The sequence below is a fragment of the Neomonachus schauinslandi genome, chromosome 6 (genome assembly GCF_002201575.2).
Source record: "Neomonachus schauinslandi chromosome 6, ASM220157v2, whole genome shotgun sequence".
NCBI classification, from domain to species: Eukaryota; Metazoa; Chordata; class Mammalia; order Carnivora; family Phocidae; genus Neomonachus; species Neomonachus schauinslandi.
In genome coordinates this window covers 149,468,513-149,491,667 of record NC_058408.1, presented here as the reverse complement: position 1 = coordinate 149,491,667, position 23,155 = coordinate 149,468,513, and the positions used below count along the sequence as shown (strand labels likewise).

General features: G+C 48.5%; 1 protein-coding gene across 1 annotated transcript in view; it reads right to left on the bottom strand.

The window, feature by feature from the left end:
- Positions 1-23,155, bottom strand: part of DOCK1 (dedicator of cytokinesis 1) — a 428,835-nt gene that overhangs the window by 97,196 nt on the left and 308,484 nt on the right. Inside the window, exon 30 of the mRNA XM_044916230.1 lies at positions 708-786. Coding sequence (XP_044772165.1) covers positions 708-786 — 79 coding nt within the window. The remainder of the gene's footprint in view (positions 1-707; positions 787-23,155) is intronic.

The following is a 23,155-nucleotide window of genomic DNA, read 5'->3' as shown; positions in this document are numbered from 1 at the left end:
TAGGTCCTGTCTCAGTGAACAGTCCTGCCCAGGAAACTTTAGTAAGCTAAGTAATAAAAAAAATCATTATTAGCAGAAATACACCCAGAGTGCAATTAAACTGAAAGCCACAAACACCAGATGTGTGGTAAATCATGCCAGGCAGCATCAATCGTTATCACACACACACACCCTCCCTCTCCCTCCCCTGCCTCTCTCTGCAAGCACCGAAGAAACAGGGCGCAAACTGACAAATCAGCTGACCCAGCCCAGAGCCACGTGGGGTAGGGTCTGTGCCCGGTAAAGGCCACCAGAGGTAGCACCAGCAGAGAACCAAGTTCTCAAAGCCAGCAGAGCTCAGGGATGCAAATCCGCCTGGCCGCCTCTGCCGGTCCCTCCCTCCGCACATTGGACGGTCTGGGTCTGAGACAGTCTCTTCCGCTATAGCAGATAGGGGTGGCCTCCCAGCTAACTCCCTATTTGTCACTCTGATTCCGCACGTTTGCTCTGAAACCGCTCCATCGCTCTCCTTGCTAAATTGAGCAAATACTCCAAAGGCATGATTTTCAATCCTCGGGTTCCAGTAGTACATCTTGTAAATTCCATTTCCATACCTTGCATGGGAAACCAATTAAGTTCGAGAATTAGAAATCTAAGATATTGGCTCCGAAGGGCGATTTGTTTTAGCATGATCTCCCAACAAAGGGCATGTCTACCTCTTCTCTTACCTGCAGCTCAAAGTTGGCTTGATCCAGAAATTTTTTGTTCAGCATGTCTGCATACTGATTAATCGCTCGCAGGAAGACTCTGAAAGATCAAGAGAAAATTACATAATTACACACTTAGGCTCTGGCACCTTTGTAGGTTTGGCATTTCAATTAGATACAACCCGAGTCTGTCTGGAAAGTGAACTCTCGAAGTCCTGTGAAAAGCTATGAGGTTGTGCCAATAAAAAGCCCAGAGAATTATATGCAGATGTGCTCCAAATTAACCAAGGAAATTAGCACATGCAGAATAAAACAGACCAAAATACCAGCATCTGAAAGTAACATATGAAAAGTATCACTAAAAAAACCTAATTTTTTCTTTTTTTTTTATTATGTTATGTTAGTCACCATATAGTCCATCATTAGTTTTTGATGTAGTGATCCACGATTCATTGTTTGCGTATAACACCCAGTGCTCCATGCAGTACGTGCCCTCCTTAATACCCATCATCAGGCTAACCCATCCCCCCCACCCCCTCCCCTCTAGAACCCTCAGTTTGTTTCTCAGAGTCTGTAGTCTCTCATGGTTCGTCTCCCCCTCTGATTCCCCTTCATTTTTCCCTTCCTCCTCCTAATGTCCTCCATGCTATTCCTTATGTTCGACAAGTAAGTGAAACCATATGATAATTGACTTTCTCTGCTTGACTTATATCACTTAGTACCATCTGCTCCAGTGCCATCCATGTTGACGTAAAAGTTGCGTATTCATCCCTTCTGATGGCTGAGTAATATTCCATTGTATATATGGACCACATCTTCTTTATCCTAATTTTTTTTTTTTTAAAAAGGAAAAGGTGCTAATTAAATCCTCTTCCCAAGTCACCATGTCTCCATGGAACATTATTAAACTGGCCTTTGCTTATAGCTGGCTTTTTACAGGTAAGCATTTAAACATGCTGTTATACACCATCTATCGGGCGTGGAGTGGTCTGGTGACATATTCTGGAGGTATGGCTTACTTCGGTGTCATTCGTCTTCTGTTGGAAATGTTGATTTTGGTAACTAATGACTTGTTCAAATAAAAAAGCTATAGTAGATGTATAAATGATCTGACAAGAAGGTTAACAGGAATTGTAATTCATTGATTCATTGATGATGTACAACTGTTAAGCACCCACAGCAAAATATCACATCCTTTAATACCTGGACTTTCACTTTTCCATGTTGGGATATGTAATTTGAGAGGTTATAAATGACTCCAGAGGATTAACCCTTCCACCAGCTTGTTCATCCTGCAGATATTTTATTGCCCTTGAGAGTGTTCACAATAATAAAGCTCAGTCCAGATACTTCTCTTTAAGTGACCCTTCTCCCTCTGCATAAAGGCAGGATGCAAGGAGAATTAGCATTGGGTCACAGATAATAAACTTAATTACACTTCCCCTGTTTAGACAGCAGGAAGCAGCCAGAGAGTGTAAGAAAAATCCAGGTTACTTCCCAGGAACCGGCGCTCTCCGAAAGCGTGGTCTCTTAGCCGTGCATGCCCGGAGAAGCTGCCCACCTCAGACTGTCCCAGAGCCCCTGAAGGCCAGGCAGCCTGGGAGGAGGAAGAAAGGGACTCTCTCCTTGGGGCTTTAAGGAGGTCTCGATCCCCACCTCCTGCCCAACATTGCAGCTTCTTGAACACCCAGACAGCTCTAAGAAAGGGGGTTTGCAGACAGCATCTCATTAAGGAACCTATGGTTGGATCCGGGGCCGAAACAGGTGTGACAAATGGCCTGTGATGGAGTGTGCCATCTCAGCTGCTGACAAAAACTGTGGCCAGACTTATCTAATTCTTCCCTGGTGACATTCAATAGAACCAAAAAGGAGGCATCCGTGCTTTAAGTGACTATCAGTGGAGGGACGCGGGGATCCTGGCCTTGTCCATAAGCCAGGGGGCACATAATGGGCAGCAGCATCCATCAGCCAGAGAGTTGCCAGATAGTACGACTACAGGCGGCCCAGTTCAATTTGAAAAGTAGCTCTTATGGCTGAAATTTTGGGATTTATTGAGAAAAGCTGAACAAGGGCACCTTGACAAATTAATACAGGACCAGGATGAAAATCACTCAATTTAGGACATGTCTTGTATCGTAGCACACCTTGCAAGCCTCATCAGCTCTCCAGGCCTGGGCTGGGGTCTCCTGTGCCAGGTTTAGCCCTCAGAAGTGCAAGATGCAAGCCTAAAGAGAAAAGGTCTGCCTTGCCCCTCTGACCCTTGGCAACCGTGTTCAGAGAGCATCTGGGGACCTGTACTTGCATTAACCCCAGCAGCCAGAGAAAGTCTCCTGATTGTCAGTGGAGTGACACCACTCCATCATTAGAGGGTGGGGCTCTCATGCAGCACAAAACCCTGGGCTACTGACCACTCCGTAATTTTTCCTCCAGTTTTAGAACTCAGCTTTTGACTAGGGTCCCCTCAGGGTCCTTCTGAGCTTGAAGGAAGACCCTCCTCCAGCCCTCTATGACAATAAAGGCAAGTTTACTAGAACATGCATTATTATTACATGGTAATCATTCTGCCTCAAGATAGCACCCAAACAGTTGCAATATGCTACTTCTAATTAAGCTCTGGAACAATTTCAGCCAGTTAAATAAAGATATTTCTCAAAAGGACTTTTTTTTTTTAAAATATGCCATGCTGAAATAATATGAAGGCCAAATAAAAACTTTCTAATGAACTGACAACTGAGAAAGCGAGGGGCTGAGAGAGATTTTATAATTTAGATTCACTATAAATTTTTTAAAAAGCAAGGACAGAAAGCAAATAACACAGAATGTGAGTTGTAGCAGGATAACTAAAGGGAAGATCAAATGAAGACTGTCACTAGTGCCATCAAGGGTGAGCTGCTCAAGCTCAGCGCACCCAGGCCCACACACCTTCTACAGAACCAGCCAGGACACACATAAATTATATATACCCAAGAGCCCACACTTGATGGGATTAAAAACTGAGCAATGCCAAGGCCATCTGAGGATGACTCAATGCTCTAACTAGGGAAGAAGAAGCAAACAGGGGTTAACTTTTACATGAGAACATCTACTATCTGCTATAATTCATGGGTTATTTTTAATAAATGTCAAACTAGAGAAAATAAATAAGAAAATCACATCAAAAGCTTTTGCATAAAAATCTGCTTTCAGTATGGAAAGATCGCGAGCTAAGCTGAGCGACTGGACAGCAGGACACCTTCCCAGTCTGAAATGAAGAGTTCAGGCAGGTTCGACACAGTTCAAGATCAAGTCCTTTTTTTCAAGAGGCAACGAGAGGGAGGGCAGTGTGAATGGGCTGGCTCTGCGGCCCTGGTGACTGCTAGAGCTGGGCTCAGGGACAAGGAAGCCCTCCAGACTGTTCCCAAATAATCCTGTCTGCTTATTCACTCATGTGCCTGCAATGCTAAGTCAGGATCCAGCACAGTTTCATATGCCCCCTAGGTGTCAGTCACTGGAATGGATGGATGGACGGATGGATGGATGCATGATGGATGGATGGATGGATGGATGATGGATGGATGGATGGATGGATGCATGATGGATGGATGGATGGATGGATGATGGATGGATGGATGGATGGATGGATGATGGATGATGGATGGATGGATGGATGGATGAATGATGGATGATGGATGGATGGATGATGGATGGATGGATGGATGATGGATGGATGGATGGATGGATGATGGATGGATGGATGGATGGATGATGGATGGATGGATGATGGATGGATGGATGGATGGATGTGTAGCCCAGAAGATCAGGCTCTGACCCGAATCAGAAGGCACAGAGAGGCTAGAATATTTGGTAGCCCCTGATCTCCGTGGAGTCCTTACATTCTGACTAGGTTGTCCACAGTGGGGTTCAGCTATTTTGAGTTTCTTGTTAACCAAATTTCTCATTAGGCATTTGGCATGTATGGTTGGGCATTGTTCCCTCATTTTCCTCTCCGCATCCAGAGCTGGTCCCTCATTCTCCTCTCCACCTCCAGAACCGGTCCCTCATTTTCCTTTCCACCTCCTGAGCTGGTCCCCTCATTCTCCTCTCCACCTCCAGAGCTGGTCCCTCATTCTCCTCTCCACCTCTGGAACTTGTTCCTGATGACAGGAACCTTGTCATTTACATATCAGGATCCCCCAAATCATTTAAAAGGACCCCTCGGCACCATGAATATTCTGAAGTGTTCTGATCTAAGGAATCTTTGGCCTCTCCCTGCACTAACAGATCTCTCACAGCCAGTGGTGTGTCCAGGCCCGGTACCAGGCAAACACAACAAAACAAAAACAAGTAAACAAACAAACAAACCCCGAGCCTAATGCAGAGAGAGAATCCACCCTCCCCACTCAACATTACTGTACAGAAGCACAGGACACAACGAAGAGAGGTGACGCCTAATGTCCCCACAGTCTCAGCTCCCAGAAGCACGAGAGTGAGATGCTGCAGGGGTAGAGCCGGTGGGCAGTGGAAGGTGGGAAACAGTACAGACTGGCACGACTTCTACTCTGCCAGAAAAGTGATGGACTCGGGGGAAAAAGATTCATAACTCTGTGAGCCAAACAAGTTATGTCTATTCTCAGCCGGGAGGATTAAGTAATTTCTAAGAACAAAGCTAATGGCGTGAGAATGAAATGCTTTCATGGATGCTGTCCCACATGGTCAAAACCATTAAGAAAAAGTGTGAGCCCATATTTAATAGAGTTATTTTCAATCATTTTTAACCTTTGAATGGCTTTATTTATAGCCTAAAATCTTGGAAGATAAAACCAAACACACAAATAAATAATGTAGAGAGACCCACAGGCAGACTATGTCATCTCAAAAAGATTTAAAAAGCCATAAGGTCTAGATGCATTTTCTCAAATTATTCAAAGCAAAATACTGCAAATTTTATTTTATTTTATTTTATTTTTATTTATTTTTTTTTTTAAAGATTTTATTTATTTATTTGAGAGAGAGACTGAGAGAGAGAGAGCATGAGAGGGGGGAGGGTCGGGAGGGTCAGAGGGAGAAGCAGACCCCCTGCCGAGCAGGGAGCCCGACGCGGAACTCGATCCAGGGACTCCAGGATCATGACCTGAGCCGAAGGCAGTCACCTAACCAACTGAGCCACCCAGGCGCCCTGCAAATTTTATTTTTAATGGCCGCAAGGAGAGGACTTGATTTCATGCTTCTTGGTAACTGATTCCTGTCTCCCTGAAGTCAGAGTCATCATCTTTACAAATCCTGTTACAATGTTCCCCAATTTCGATCATTTAGGGGTCAGTGTCAGATAGAGTTCATTCCCAAACCTCATACAACCAAAACAAACAAACAAACAGGAAGTTTTCCTGACTTCCTTCTCTTCTACCTGGATACTTAACCACAGTGAGCTCCCACTAGAAACAAAATGCCTACTATAATTCCTAATGGTGTCAGATATGTGATGGATTGTTGTCCACACACCCCCATACACATCCAATTACAGCCTGGATCCACTTCTTTCTATGCATTTTCTATCATCTCTCCATTATCTCTCTAGCTCTCTTTTTCCTTCCCTATCAATCAAACCAATCAATCAATCTACCTATCTTTTCACATTCGTGTAAACATTTAGCTACCAGACCTTCAGGAAGTCTTTCTAACCATCTCTCATCTACCTGTCAATCATCTATCTATCTATTGACCTATCTTCTTCACGTCCATGTAAACATTGAGCTACAGGACCTCCAGAAAGTGGCTCAAGTTTTTGAGATTCTCCTATTTTCAACCAGCAAAGCAAAATACTAACTGTGAGCCCTCTGAACTGTGAACTTAGGACGTAGGGGTCTTGTTTTTGTTAACATTGAGATTAAAGGTAACACAGAGATATCACCGCATAGTCCGGAGTCATTTTAACACGATGACCTCCACAGACACTTTACAGAATGTTAAGTAGCATTTGGTAGAAAGGAGAAGACTTGCCGTAGAGTCCTACACTTGGGCACACGTCTTTAGGAGACAGGCTGGGGGCGCCTGGGTGGCTCAGTCAGTTAAGCATCTGCCTTCAGCTCAGGTCATGATCCCAGGGTCCTGGGATCAAGTCCCGCATCGGGCTCCTTACTCCGCGGGAAGCCTGCTTCTCCCACTCCCTCTGCTCCTGCACTCTCTCTCTCTCACTCCCTCAAATAAATAAAATCTTTAAAAAAAAAAAAAAAAAAAAGGAGACAGGCTGGGCATGAGGAGCGAGGCTCAGTGGCAGGAGGCACCTTCGGGATTCGAAGACCCTCAACCACGAGCATTTCACCGAGAGAGTCCTTCAGGCCTTGCCTCTGGGACCACATCCCGGCTCTGTCCTTGCACGGAAAGGGACTTGGATGCTGCGTGGGCTCCAATCGGACACCTTCCCAGTAAGCTGCCTATTGGAAAGTAGTATGTGCAGAGCAAAAAAGTAGCAGAGTCCTAAATAATTATGTGTTAATTGAATGGAGGGGAACTTAGCAAGTGGAACATAATCAGGAACCAATTTAACTATTAGAAGTTCCTGGCACAATTACAGTCGCTAAAATGACTTTATCATGATGGAGCCTCGGGCTTTTCTAGCATCTCTGTTACCCAGTGCTTGCTGCCAATAAAACTGGAAGATGAGGTGCCTCATTACGACACAGGGAAAAATAGCAAGAAAGCCACTGAACTTCCAGTGGAATACAAAACCCTATCTCTCAGACGGTGAAGCTGCGGGGTATTTCATTCCTTCCCTAAACTTACTTTAAGTTACATAATTAGATTGTACAGTTCACTATGAGGGCATTTAAATACCTCTGGCATTAAGACAAGAGATGATTTGGCGGGGGGGAACCGCATCTTTTAACGAAATATTTTGCCCAAAATGAGTGGAAGAAAGGCAAATTAAAAGTGACAGATTCTATACCTGCAGAACAAGGACTAGGAGCTGGAAAATTACCTTAAATGATTTCCGCAGAATTCAGGAACACTGGGAAGGAGGGGAGACTTGGGGAGATGTGATAAGAAGGTGCAGAGAACATCACTTCATTTAGCCGGCACGGAGAGAGAAGAACTGTGTTACCACCGCTGACCGGTCTGTGAGCACAGCCCACACTTGGCAGAGGCTTTGATCAAGGCCACGACCAAACAGGATCAGCAGCTTCCTCTCATGGGACCCCGGGGTGGGGTGCGGGGGGGCAGTGAGGACCACACACGCACAAAGAAGTGACTTTCTACCAAGACCCAGGATCTGATGTGTGGAGTGATCCACAGGAGGGGGGCCTGGCTGGGACCTCCTCCCACATTTGCGATTTGGGAGATAATGGGAAGACCACTGTGAGGAGAGCCTCCTGGGAATGAGGCCTGAAGGGTCGGCGGGGGTCAGACTGCAGGAGGCTGCAGATGCGGGGGGTCCAGTCCACAGCAGTGACTTAAAGCAGGGAAGGAGCAGTAGAGTCAAAAGATGCAACTGCCATGGTTTCTTTTTGTTGAGACTGCCGGATTTCTTTTTCAAATCGGGCTTTAGCATCCATCAAACTCGGAACTAAAATCCAAAGTGCTGTGAACCACCGCGCTGGCCAGCCCTGGTCAAAGCGGGCTCAGTCCGCGGTGCAGAGAGGATTCCAGGGAGTGGCCGCTCCGGCCTGAGGCCACGTGGTCCCTGCTGTGTGGGCTCCACGGGCCAGCAGCCGTCTGTGGCCTGGGCCCACCTGTCCCACCACTCTGGGGGCTGTCTCCGGGTCCCACCAAAACAGGACTGTGGCTAAGGAGCCACCACGGTGGGCTGAAGGCAAGAACCCCTGATGGTGGCCGGGCCCCACCCAGCTCTGTGAGTCCAGGTGGGCTCAACCACCCCTCACCTCTGTCGCTTAGCTAGTGAGCATTTAGCGAGCACCCCGTGTATTCCCAGTGACTTCTTCCGTCACTTCCATAAAAACTATGCCATTTAATGCACACAAGTCCTGTGGGGTATGAATGACCTCGTGTTTTATACAAAAGGCTCCAAGAGGCAGAAGCACATGCTCCCGGGAGGGCAGAGCAGGCTTAGACCAAGCCCATGACCAGTCCCCATCCCACGCAGCCTTCCTTAGGAAGCTCAGCCGGCATGGTCAGCGTAGTACAAATAAATCCCTGAGATCATTTTGCTTTTACAATGTATTAAGGAAAATTTCCAGCCCATACAATAGTAGACCCCATAAGGGACTCATGTCCCCTTCCCTGGGCTTCAATGATTATCACCTTCTGCACGTTTCATCTCTACCCCATTCCAAACCCCCTCACATTATTGTTATTATTATTGTTTCCTTAAGGGACTTGAATGTCAGAGCGGTTGTAGGTTCACAGCAAAATGGAGCGTAAAGTATACAGGTTCCCATATGCCCCCTGCCTCCCCCATTATCAGCATCCTGCCCCAGGGGGTACACAGCCTACACTGGATGAACCCACACTGACATGTCATCATCTCCCAAAGTCCGTGGTTTACAGGAGGGCACACTCCTGGTGGATGTTCTGTGGGTTGGGAGAAACCTGTAACAACGGGAACGCACCATTACAGTATCATACATCCTCTGAGCGCCACTACTCATCCCTCCCTCCCGCTGAGCCCCTGGCCACCACTCATCCTTTTACCGTCTTCACAGTTCCGCTTTTTCCAGGATATTACATAGTTGGTATCGTACAGTAAGTAGTCTTTTCAGACTGGCTTATATTGTTATTACAGTATTTTCTAAGTCCCTTTTTGCCAGGTTTCAGACCTTTAATGCTTAAGGCGCTTTACAGCAAGAGCGTACAACACGACATTCTCTCATGAGGGTTTTTACTTACACATCTTGGCAGTGGAGAGTGCCTGCCTCCCAAAGGATTTATGGGTCATTCACAGCATCAGGGTACACAGTACCCCATACTGCTATCTAATGCTCAGGACGCACCCCTGCCACTAACGAGCTGAGTGGTTTTGAGTAGGTCACTCTGCCCTCCGAGCCTTGGTCTTCGCCTACATAAAACGGGCCGTTAACACCAACCACACTGGGCTTTCTCGAAGTCCTGCGTCTGCAGCGTAGCCGGTGTCCCGTGAATGGCACTGACAACTACCGTTAACTCACACAGGAGGCTCTCTCTCCGTATCGACCAGCTGGGAAACAAATCCCACTTCAGCTGTTTCTCACCAAGCTCGCTGCTGGAACTGTGTTTCCTACACTGCCTACAGGCCTCACCCGTCCCATCCTTCAAAGCAGCGAACCAAGCCCCTCAGCCTGTTTTTGCAAATAAAGTACTTTTTAATAAAAAAAACTTCTAAAAAACTGTGGTAAAATGCATATAACATAAATTTACCATCTTAACCATTTTAAAGTGGACGCTTCAGTACCACTGAGCACATTCACACTGCTGTGCAACCATCCGCACCATCCACCTCCAGAACCCTTCCATCTTTCCCAACAGAAACTCTGAGCCCATTAAACAACAACTCCCCATTCTCCCCACCCCTGAGCCCTGGACCGCCATCCTACTTCCTTTGTCTGGAGTCTGCCTACTCTAGGTACCTCATGTAAGCGGAATCATACAATAGTTGTCCTGTTATGACTGGCTTATTTCAGTGAGTGTCATGTCCTCCAGGTCCATCCAAGCTGCTGCAGCTGTCACATCGTCCTTCCTCTAAAGACTGACTAATAGTCCATTGTACAGATGGACCACATTTCATTTATCCGCTCATCTGCAGATGGACACTTGGGTGCCTTCCATCTTTGGCTACTGTGAATCCTGCTGCGGTGAACACGGGTGCACAAATATGTGTTCACGTCCCCGCTTTCAATTCTTTTGGGTATATTCCCACAGGGGGAGTTGCCGGATCATGCGGGAATTCTCCTTCTAATGTTCTGAGGAGCCATCACATTGTCTCTCCCAGCGGCTGCACTACTTTACATTCAACCAATGACACGCAAGGATGCCAACGCATCCACATCCACAGCAATGCTTGTTAGCTTTTGCTTTGGGTGACGGTAGCCATCCTCATGGGTGTTCAGTGCTATGAATAAAGTTTTATTAGAACACAGCCACACCCGCTCATTTAGAGATTTGCTGTGGCTGTTTTCCTACAACAAGAGCAGTATTGAGTGGTTGTGCCTGCCACGTTATCTGGCCCTTGACAGAACATTCTGCCATCCCTGGGAAGCTGTGATCCTATTCTGATCATCCTCTAAAGAGTTTTAGAGAGTTTTTCACCTGTACACGGTTGGGAATGGGGCTCATACCTGTTTTTTTGGTCATCAGAAATGAAGATGTGTTGATCAAAAAGGCCTTAGACAACCCCCTCGGATGTTTAGAAGAGGTTATACTTCACACTTTGAGCTCCGAAGTGGAGTTACAAAGTTTGGGGATACAAGGGATTTAGAAACCAAAGCAGGCAGGGGCCTGCCACTTACATATCTAGCGCACCGAGCGTGTCTCAACCAGCAGTCTTATTTCAGGGTCAAGTTTTAAAAATTCAAGAAAGCCATCCTTTCCCTCTACTCTCTTATTTCATCTTTCTTCTTACCATCCTCTTCCTCCCAACCCTGCCTGGCTTACCTATGTCCACATCACAAAATAAGTGTTGACGGATTTAGGAGCACCATGGGCACAGGAAAAAACTCCCAAGACCATGGGAACCATGCATGGGTGGGTCTGCCACACAGGCGAGAGGGCAGAAGAAGCAGAGCAAGGGGTGACCACTACCCCGTCCTTTGGGCCTAGGCCCACACAGCCTATGTAAGAGTGTGTGAGAGATTATCCGTCACTGGAGTATTTTTCGAGCTCCAAATATGGGAATGGGGAGGGAAGGGTAGGAATGAGGAATTAAGAGTTTCTGTTTGGTGATAAAGCATTTTGGAAATAAGTCGCGGTGATGGTTGTATAACACTGTGAATGTAATTAATGCCAATGAATGGTACCTGTATAAACGGTTAAAATAGCAAATTTAAGTTATATATATTTTACCACAGGAAAGAAGAAAAACATGAGAAGGAAAGGGAACCAGACATTTCCAGAAATTGCAGCAGTGGGAATCATGATTTCTCTGTCCATAACTCTACCATCAGTGGGATTCAGCTCCACAATTTCACACACACACACACACACACACACACACACACACACACACACACGTGCATGCACTCTTAGAAACAAGAAACTCTGGCCTCTGCTTCCCAAAGAATAAGGTTGCTCAGATCTGTTCTGGGAATAGATGGGTCATTAATAAATAAGGATAAACATAAATAAGCAGGAATAATAACGGCAACAACCATCCACCCAGAGTCCTTTATGACCTGGTATGTCACTTCTCACTTAACTCCACACATGACAGTGGTCACGGATATGGTGTGTCCCGGTTCTACTGTGAGTCCACTGATGGCCCATCTGTGCTGAGTTTTTATTCCCTACAGCACCAAGCAATGTATCTTGTATAAAATAAAATACAGTATAATTGAATCCACCTAGCGAGCCCAGGGAAAAATTGAGTGGTCAGAGGCCTTGAGCCAACTGTAGGGTTCAAGGCAGAAATTCTAAAGAGAATCTAGGATAATTACAAAGGGGAATGCTTCTTTCCAATTATTTCATGCTTGGAATATCCCAGCCATGTGGAGAATTTATTCGGTTCATTTTCAAGACTTGCTAAAGGGCACTGCCGTCATTTAGCAAATGAATGTAATTTGCTTTAGGCTCATTTGTAAAAATTGGGTCACATTTTTTGCCCTGTCGGGGGCCTAGGGACTCGAGAATGTTCTGAACATGGGAGTGGGTAACATTTTACACCTTTCCCCATCCTTGTTGGTGTTTGGATACTTCTATTCACCACTGGTTTAGTTTCCCTCTCATGAGGCCAGGTGGGCCTCTCTCTGTGGTGTAGCCCCATGGAGAAACGCACAAGGAGGTGGGGAAGTGGAGAGAAGCAGGATCCTCGGGATCTGTGTCTAAGTCATGTTCCTCATTTACAGGGTGTTTAACCTCGGGCAAGTAAACGAACAACTCTGAACTCCCTTTTTCTGGTGGGTAGGGGGGATTAGAGGAGTCCATGTTTGTAACGGGCCTGGGTTGTACCAGCTGTTCCGTGACTGGCAGCTACTATTGGGAGTATGATAATCATACTAAAGACAAAGGCCTCAACTTCTTCTTTCCTGTTTAGTTCAGAAGAGGTGTCCGAAGGACGGTAAAGGAAAAATTCGGAGATCAATGTTCATGAAAGCTTAGCTGTTGTCAAGATCTTAGGAAAAGATCAAGTCTTACAACTGGGAGCTTCCAGCTCTTTGATTTTACTGTGGCTCAGAATTATCATCACTCAGGTATTGAGTGTATGGCGATTTCTTCAACCATCTTTGTTCATGGAGAGTAGCTCTGAGACTTTCATGGAAGAGGTTAACTTCCCCAGGTGGATGGAAATGGGTGGCCTGGTGAGGTTTGTGCTCAGATCCTGAGATCATTTTCTTAACAGTACCAGAGACAGGGTATTGGTGCAGGACTGCAGATCACCCCTGGCTCCTGGTTTGACAGGTATCAGGTGAAGGTTACCTACTCTGGGGAAGGCCACCATCTTAGTAGGTTTTCTGCTGGTGCATAATAAATGACCACAAACCTGGTGTTTAAAACAACGCCCATTGATTATCTCACTGTTCCATGGGTCAGAATTCCCTTGAGGGTCAGTGGGATTTTCTGCTTAAGCTCAAAGAGGGCCCAGGTGAAGGTGTGGACCAGGCTGGGTTCTGACCCCGAGGTTCTTATCTTCCCAGCTTATCCAGGTTGTAGGCAGAAGCCAGTTCCTTGTGGTCTGAGGTCCCTGTGCATGTGAGGTCCTTGTTTCCTTGTTGACTCTCAGCCGGGATCCACTCTCTGCTCTTAGGGGCTGCCTGCATTCCTTCTCCCATGGTCCCTTCATCTTCAAATCAGCAAGGGCATGTGGTATGCTTCTCATGCTTCAAATCTCTTCCTTCCTTCTTTTGCTACAAGCCAGAGAAATCTCTTTCTTTTTAAAGAGCTCTCGTGATTATGCGAGGCCCTCCTGGATAATCCCTATCTTAAGGCTAATTATTATTGTTAATGGTATCTGCAGGACCCCTTTGTCCATAACAAAATCATAGGAGGGATAACTCGTGCTATTCATGGTTCCACCCACCTTCCAGCAGAGGAGATCCTGTAAGAAGGAGGGTCCTGGGACCCTCATGGATCCCTTGGAGCCACAAGCCTCAGTGCCAAACTGGTTTTTCTGGGCCCTACTGCCATTCTCTTGCAGCCTGAGACTAAGCCCAGAGGGAAAGGCTGTACTCACAGAATTCTTGCCTTTGTTGGCCCCTGTGCTGTTCTGAGTATCTGTGACAAGGTGAAAGACTCCGCGTAGGGAAGGGAGGGTAGAAGATAGAGCTAGAAATACGAACCCGAACCAGGTCTTGCGAGAATGAAGTGGCTGTTTCAGGAGGCCACTTGTCTGCAATCCACTGAGTGACACTTTCCATTAACAGGTATAACCTTATTCTAAGCCGTGATGTCATCTGATGCCAAGCTTATTTGTTCCCTGGATTCAGTGTAGCACCCCAGACTGTGAAGAGCTCAAGAACTGAATAATGATTTTCTTCTCCATACAGTCCATAATATGCACCTAAATAGTCCTTCACATTTACATAATTCCTCTGATCCACACTAAAGAGATGAGGCTGTCTTTTTACTGAGAGGAGCATGGTCCTGCACACTAAATAATGGAACCACATCTTCCACACCTGTGTTATCCAAACAGGGACATACAAAATTGAACAGTGTCCTAGCCAACGTTGGACAGTATCATATCTCAGAGGTGGGCAGACTATAGCCTCTGGGCCAAGTCTGGCCTGCTGCCTGTTTCTGCAAATAAAGTTTTATCAGCACACAGCCATGCCCATTCGTTTACATACTGCAACACAGAAGGCATGGTCCACCAAGAAGAGAATACGATCTATGACTCCCTCAAATAATATTCAAGGAGAATAGATATCACTACCTATTCCTACCTCTAACAACAGTTTCTCTAATTAACCCTTCCCTATTTTTTAATTAAAATCTATTCCTTTCACTATTAAGACCATTTGATCTTGTTTATTATTTCCTGGATATAAGAGTCAGCATTTCCATAACCTTGGTCACAGCTATCAAGCAACCCTGCGCTTTCCCCACAAAGGAAGCCCCGGAATGACATTTGGAAGGCTGGGATTCCAGCCTCGTTTGGTTTGGGAGGCAGCTGAGGGTGCCACTTAGAGCAGGGGCACCAGGGATAAACAGCCTGAGAAGAAAACTAGGCTCTACCACTGACCATTTCCGGAAACCTTGAGCAGGTTTCCTTAGTTCCCTCATCTGTGAAATGGGTATCAAGAGTACATTTACTGGCTCGGTGGTGAAGATTCAATGAACTAAAATGTGCGTAGTGTCTAGAACAGTTCCTGCAAACGGTAAGCACCAAGTGTTAGGAGGTCTGCAAATCACTCTCGAGCACTTTAGTGGAGAGCATGAGTTTAAGGGATATGCTCTAGTAATCAGTCGGCCGCTAACCTTTAATTGGAAAACCACATTCCAGAGGAGCGTGCTTTGGCTCTCCTTATCTTGATCAAAAGCAGAAACATGAGAATAACAATGGTTAGAAATTACTTTCTTTTGTGAAATTTGTGCCTTCTTAATGAGGATAATGGGTAAAAGATATGGGCTCTCCCAGTCAAAACCAATGCTATGCAAGGTATGCGGATGAGCTGAAATATTTTAGGGACTTTCCCCTATGGATCTAAAGAGCCTGGTGTCAAGAGACGGGGCCTAAAGCTGGAGCTTTAGTTCATGTTCTAGTTCATGTCACTGCTTTGAGGACCCTGGTCACCTGATGATGACTATAAGCTTCAGTAGATTTTGCCCCCAGAATAGTTGCTCAGCACCTAAAATTACAGAGAAGTGGGGCTTCATGATCGTACCAGCTGGTGAAGAAGTGTTTTTTAACTGTGTGGCTGACTTTGATCTGAGACTTGCTTTCATTATAAGCTGGTAGCAAAGAGAACAGGTAACTTTCCCCCATTTTTAATGAGGAACGACTACTAATATCTAAAAGAAAAAAAGAAAAAAGAAAAAGAAAAAACCCCAAACAACCCTAAGACTTGCCTTGGGCCATTTCCCAACAGTGTGGCTGTGCCCCTTACAGACATGTGACTTGGGAGTGGACTGGACTTGAGCTGCCACATCTGCAAAATGGGCTATCCATGGGATGGCAGGTGCAGGAGTCGCCCCAGTGGGGGCCAGACACGTGCTGTCTTCTCAAGCTGCCCCTTGGGAAATCAACTTTCCAGGCATTTCTGAATTATAATATTGGCATGCTGTTTAATGAATGCCCAATTAATGGCAAGTATGAGATGACGGGCAGATGACAGGGCCGCCTCATGTTTCCCAGGAGATGTGGCTGGTGCTAGGTTGTCAACTGAATCTGAGATGGGTTATTTCTGCTCAGCCCGTCTCTTTGTCATTTCAGGGCCACGGGTTGAAGGCATCAGAAGCCGATCTCCCTTCCCACAAGGGTCTACGCTCAGTCAGCATCTACATTACACTTCTTCTCGATGGCCTTGAGTACCTTTGTTTTCCGGCTGCTTCCTGATCCCATGACAACAAGGACAAAGCTGGGGAGAGCTGAGGACCCCTCCCGCCTCCTCAAGAATCAAGAACCAGCTTTGTGTGAGCGGCTCCTTCCTCCAGCGGCTCCCTTCACCTCTGCTGCGATACCTCAACTTGGAGGGACTGCTCGGGAGTCAGACGCACAGTGACGGATTTCACAGTCGACCCTGACACCACCCAGCAGCAAGAGAAACAGTGGACGCGGGCTGAGCGCTGAAGTGCACGGGAGGGGAAAAGCAGGCTCCCAGGCAAGGTCTGGGATCGGAGACGAGGTCAACGTGTCAGGAGAGCTGACATGTCAAACAACTCTGGCAGGGGCCCGGCAGGCAAGGGGCTCCCAGGCGCTCTCATTCGCTCTCTGCAACAGACAGGTGGGACTCGAAGGATGCGTGCGGCCAGCTCTGGCTGCCCAGCGGAAGGCACAGAGCAGCAGGAAGAAACCAAGCTGCTGCCCGTCCCTGTGCCCTGCCATGGCTCGCCGGCCACGTGGTGTGACGGTGGAGGCTGGTGGCAGACCCAGGCACCCTCGGTCGGAAGCCCCCCAGATGTGACTGAGCCGCTTGGGGTCACCACCAAAGCACCCTCTAGAGATCGCAGCGTTGGTGTGGGAAGATTCGTCAGGGAAACCAGTTTAAACAGCTGCCTTCCTGTGAGCACATGGGCTGAAAGGAAATACTTGTACTTGCTCCGGCCCCAAGCATCCACGGACGAGACACCCCCACCGGCCCCAGGCATCCACGCGTGAGACACCCCCACCGGCCCCAGGGATCCATGCGCGAGACACCCCCCCGGCCCCAGGCATCCACGGGCGAGACGCCCCCACCGGCCCCAGGCATCCACGGGCGAGACCCCCCCACCGGCCCCAGGCATTCATGCGGGAGACACCCCCACCGCAGGGGAGCTTGCGGGGAGACCAGGAAGTGGGCGAGGAGCAAGGCTGCACATGGGAGCGGGCGCCCTGCAGCACCGTCACTCTGGCTGTAGACCAAGGTCATGCCTCCTGCCTCCCCGGAGACAAGAGCTGTCCCCCCGGGCTGCAGCAGCAGCACACAGCCCTTCCCTGGGTGCAGCCGCTGATCTCCAGGTGAGCCGTGCCTGGGGCGGGGCCGCCGAGCTCCAGAAGGTTAGGGGGAAAGCCTACGCGGACACTGTGTCCCCCCCGTTTACGCCCGCATGTGGCCGGGCTTGGAGAGAAGGGATGTGCGCGGAGAAGGCGGGACCTGCTACCCGTGGGAAGTGACTGCAGTTCACCCTGGAAGTTAAGTGCTCCACGGGATTATTCTTTGGGATTCCTGGGGTTGTGACATGGGGTGACCAGATGACATCTGGAGCACCCAGAATTTGAGAAATGGACTGTGAAGGGCACCAGGGAAGCTCTCATTGAGGACCGGAGCACGGGCTCTACCAGACCCTTCCCCGGGGCCATGAGCAGGACACTGCCAACAGGGATGGAGGGCGCAGGGGGCCAGGGGGCACTGCAGAGAGGAGCAGGGCCTTTTCAAGAACTTGGGGGTGGGGGGCAAGAGCAGAATAAACACCAAGCGGTCCCACCTGTCCAAGGTGTTAAGCAGCATTAGAACTGCAATGAGTCTAATGACTTTTCACACTGAAGTAAGAAAATCTTTATAAACTGCTACTTAGAACAAATGTCGTCACATCAAGGGGACTCTGCAGCCCTCCAGCTTTGTGCTGATTTTCTTCTCAGGGCCACAGCCAGCCAGCACCTGGAATCCCGGATCCCTACCTGACCCAGCTTGGAAAGACGGAAGGCCCAGGACAGGAAGAGCCAAGCTGACGTGTGATCGACAGAAGGGAGAACAGAAGGAGTCCCAGCACTTGGTTTTTAAGTAGGAAATTCAAATGGGATGTTCCTGAGCGTACGAGCTTCCTATGGTTGCTGTAACATGTTATTATAACTCAGCGGCTTGAAACAATGCAAATGCATTATCTTACAGCTCTGGCGGTCAGACGTCCAGAACGGGTCTCCCTGGGCTAAAGCCCAAGTGTCAGAAGAACTGCACGCTTTCGGGAAGCTCTAGAGAAGGTTCCAGAGAATTCCATGTTTTTGCCTTTTCTGGCTTCTCACATCCATCTGCAGCTGTAACAGGTAGCCCTTTGCCATGTAGCATGACACAGTCCCAGGATCTGGGGATTAGGCTATGGACACCCCTGGGGACTCTTACTCTGCCTCCCACACTGCGGCAGTCAGTCGGGCAACTACAGCACCTGCGTGGATGCAGCCCGTCAGTGTGGTGCATGCCTGCGGCTACAGCCCCCCGCAGAACTGCCCGAGGTTTGTGCTTTTCACTCCCCCTTCCATGGTAACGATCCAATCTCCTGGCAGGCAGAATCCACATGGAAGCCACCTTCTATGTCCTTCATCCCACCTGGTACATAACAGGTTCCCTGTTAACATCAGAATTACTGATTATTGATTATTGTTGACAGCATGTGAATAACTGTGTCCGTTATTGACATGGCACGTTACACGCTAAATGGTTCAGTCCAGGGATCAGCAACCTTGTTCTGTAAAGAGCAGAGTAAATAAGTTAGGCTTTGCAGACCATATGGTCTCGGCTGCAACTACTTGAATGTGCTGTTTTAGCAAAAACAGCCAAAGGCAAAAATCAAATGAGCAGGGAAATGGCTATGTGCCAATAAAACTTTATTTATGGACACTGAAATCTGACTTTCATATAATTTGTGTGTGTCATGAGATATTATTTTTCCTTTGACTTTTTGTTTTCAACCCCTTAAAAATGTAACAACTAAGCTTGTGGGTCGCAAACAACAACAACAAAAACCAGTGGCAGGACCACTTTGGTCTATTATGGTTTGCCAACCTATGGTTTAGAAAATTATGTTTGGGCCCACCTCCCACTGCCCCACTCTCACCCACTCATTCTTTATCAAGATGGAGCGCCCACACTGGGCCGGGGCCTGAGCGGGTCAGGAAGAGGTGACGGGCTGGATTTGGGGTCATGGGAGAACAACCAGGCAAAGCAACAAGACAGGAGGCGGGCGCCACATCAGCGGTATTTATGGAGGTGGGCAATGCGCTCAGAGTGCTCCTGCAGGAGGGAGACCCTGGCTTCAGGCTTCGGTACCCCCAGTGTCAGCAAGGTCTGGGATCAGAGAAAAGGTCAATGGTGGGATGTATATTTGGAACAGGATCTGAGTCCACGTATAAACAAATCCTTGAGAATGGATGAGAGTCCAAGGAAGAGAGATGTTAGAACAAGAAAGACAAAAAAAAAGGAAGGTCAAGCACAGAGACATGGGGAACTCCACCAGTTCTTCTAGGCAGAAGAGGATGAACCTGTGAGGGAGACTTGGGGAGAGAGGGGACAGAAGGGGTTGGGAGGGGAGGTAGGAGAGGGGAAGGGAGGAGAGAAGAGGGGAGAGGGTAGGGGAGGAAGGGGTGGGGTAGGTTAAAGAAAAGGGGAGGGGAGGGGAGGAAAGGGGAGAGGGGAGGGAAGGAGAGGGAAGGGAAGGAAAGGGTGGGGCAGGGAAAAGAGAGAGGGGAGAGAAGGGGAGGGATTGGGAGGGGAGGGTGGGGAGGGAAGGGGAAGGGGAAGAGAGGGGAGAGGAGCAGGGTTCCTATGGGCTGGGCCTGGGGCTGACTATTTCCACACAAGAAGGGGGCTGCTCCACGAATATTTCTAGAATAAATGCCCAAAGGCACGCGGGAGCCCAGAGTTTGAACCTGGGATCTGACATCCTTTTCTCTTCCCTTTGGCTGAGCTTCCCACGCATGTCCTGGTGTTGGGCTCCTTACACCTGCTGCTCACAACCTCTGCCTTTGGCCCATTTCTCACATTGCCTCTGGTTTACAAGCCCTAGCCCCACTTGGTGGCTCTGACCTCATTTCCCGTCCTTCATCCCGCTCCGTGGTGCCCGATTTGATGCTATTAAACCCGATGTGATCCAGCCACGTGGCCGCGCAGGAGGGAGCCCTGGGCATCTCGTGCCACTTACACAATTGTGCTCTGGCTGCACCAGCCCCTGTGTGTCCACGGCCCCAGCCTTCCCAGCCAGCCTTCTGGAAAGGCTAGAAATAGATTATTAAAAAAAAAAAAAAAAAAAAAACCCACGAACTCCACATCTGCCTCTGCTCTTCCTGCCAGATTCCTTCTCTCTCTCTCTCTTTTTTAAATGACCCCTTTATTTCTTTCCTGCACTTCTCCTAATCCTATGTATCTGTGCTAAAGAGGGGAGGTGGTCCGTCAAAGTGCGAGTCTGCAGAGTCAGGCCCCAGAATCTTCTGCTCAGTAGATGGTAACAGGCAGAAGGAGACTGATGAGGAACCGTGAGCAAGGGGGAGGCGCAGAAGGATGCTGGCTGCTGGCTCATCTACTCTTATACTCTTGTACTATCTTCCCAGATTCCACCGCATATAAAATACGAATGACTGTGGCTTCACCTCACAGGTTTGACTTCAGATTAGATGAGATCCGAGACAAGTGGCCAGGGCCAGCAACCTCACTTCCCCTTTGCCTAGGAGGAGTCCATGAGGCTGAGAGGTGGGGAGCCATGCTAAGGACGGGAAGGGGAACCAAGCAAGCCATGGAGCCAAGACCAGTCTGTCTGCTTCCAAGCCCATGTTCCTTAGACACAATAAATAAAGCTGTGTAGACACAAGGCCATGCTCTGCTCTGTTCCGGAGAGCCTGGCAGTGATGATCCAAAGGCCGCCTTCCCACCTGACTGGGATTATAGGGACCCGGACATTGCTTGGGCTGAAGGGGGCGGGAGGGAGGATTCCTTTGTTCTGTGGAGCTCTGTCACATTCACCAACACAACAGTTTCGTTTTCCATGCTACTCCACTTTTTACCACCCGAATGCGGCCTGGCGACGGTGCACATTGACTTTGCTATTAACGGAAGCAACTGGGTGATCATGGGCTAATGATCGTCTACCTTCTTAATGCTAAGCGACTTATTACCCATAAACACACACAGAAAGTGCTCTGGGAAGCACCCGCCAGCCAAACACACGCAAGTTGAGCTTCTTAATTGAAAATATAATCTGTATTGCAGAGATTAAAATATATTGGATTCATTTTGGCTCTATTCTTCCCTATTGTCGCACATACATTTTCTTTATGCTACACAATCAAATTAGTTCCCCTGCTACGGAAATTATTTCCACACAATAAATCAATTTTATGGTGAAGCTATGACTGAATGTCCTATTTAAAGGAAAAGCAAATCAGGGATGGAAACAATTTTCTTACTGATGTGATCGGTGTTCGTGCCACATGCTTTTGGCGATCTCTATTGGTTTTATCCCTTTTCATTTCTTAGTTCTCCTTCCCTCCCCTCCACTGTCCTTGGGGAAGCTTTGGTTTTGTGGGTGCAGAGGAGGCAGGTGGGAGCAAGCCGGCGAGGGGAACTCCTAGCAAGGCAGCGTCAGCATCCCAGTCCCTGGTGGAGGACAGCGCATTCCGCCGCCCCCCTCCCAGGAAGCTATCCCAACCTCCCTCCCAGGAGCAACCCGGCTACCGGGCGCTCCAGCCCTGGCCATGTCTGTCTCCTATCACTGACGCTGTGCGGTCTCACCGTCCGCTTGCTGGATGATCATCTGAGCCCTCACCCAAGCAGAAGGCAACCTCCATGAAGGCAAGGGCCCCATCGGTCATTCAGCATTAGATGCCCATGTCTACAACAGGGCCTGGCACAAATGTACGTAAATAGTCAAAATACCTTATCAACTGAGATGATGCCACCATCTTGAGTTCAAAGCATGGTGAGTTTCATTCTAGCTGGAAGGTTCAGGGAGGGAAACTGTTTATCGAAGGTGGCCTTGGGGGCTTGATCTGTGACTTCAACTCGTAGGATGAACACAGTGCTAGGCCCAGCTGACCTTTATTCGGTGCTTCCCACTTGCAGGGCCTTTGCAAATGCCGTTCCCTCTCCCTGGAGGGCTTCACTTCCTGCCTTGACACTCCTGGCTAGCTCCTTTCACCGTTTCCTTTTCCAGCCTCCCCAGACCCACTCGTCCCTCACGAACCGCCCCTACGGACCCATGTGCCTCTCGGTCAGAGCGCTTGGGCCGCGTTTGTCAGTATAGGTTCTCTCCTTTGGTAGTCTGAGCAACGTCCCTCATCTCCCCTGGGACTCTCGGCTCCCTGACAGCAGGCTCCGCATCTGCTTTTGCTCACGTTTATCCCCAGCAGCTAGCACTCGGAGTCGCCCCTAGTAGGCATGGAGTAAACACTTGACCGGATCAAGAATAAGCATGTGTTGCCATGAAAATGATCCCTAAGCTCATTCACTTGAAATCTGAATGTCGTTGAATTGAGCACGTCGCTTTCCGGTTGTGTCCTTATATACAGTTCTACGTTAAGGTGGGAAAAGCTAAGGTGAGTAACAGCTGAGCAGGGTCTGTACCCCAGTCACGCGGCACACGAGAGACCCTGCCTGCCTTCAATCTACCGCTCAAAGGCCGCTGTGCTCCGTGCCCCTGAGCACAGCCGAGGCAGAGTCGATGGGGCTAGAACAGCAAGTATTCCCCTCGTGGTGGCTACTGCTGTCCAAACACTTCGGGGTGTCCACGGAAGAACCTCAGGGGTCCTCCAGGAACGCACAGAGCAGGAAAGGGGTCCCCGGCCGCGCGTGAGCACAGAATATGCAGGCATGTTCGGAAGTTTGCAAGGCTTAACGCAAGGTTTCCAAAGCCTGCCGAATTCATTCCCTCCACGGACCAAACCCCATGAGATGGCTCCAAGACACGTCACTGTGTTAACTGCCAACCGGGACGCTGCAGCACGAGGAGGCGTTAGTGAGTGACCTTCCTGAGGGCACCAGTGAGCGGATTTGATCTAGAACCCCTAG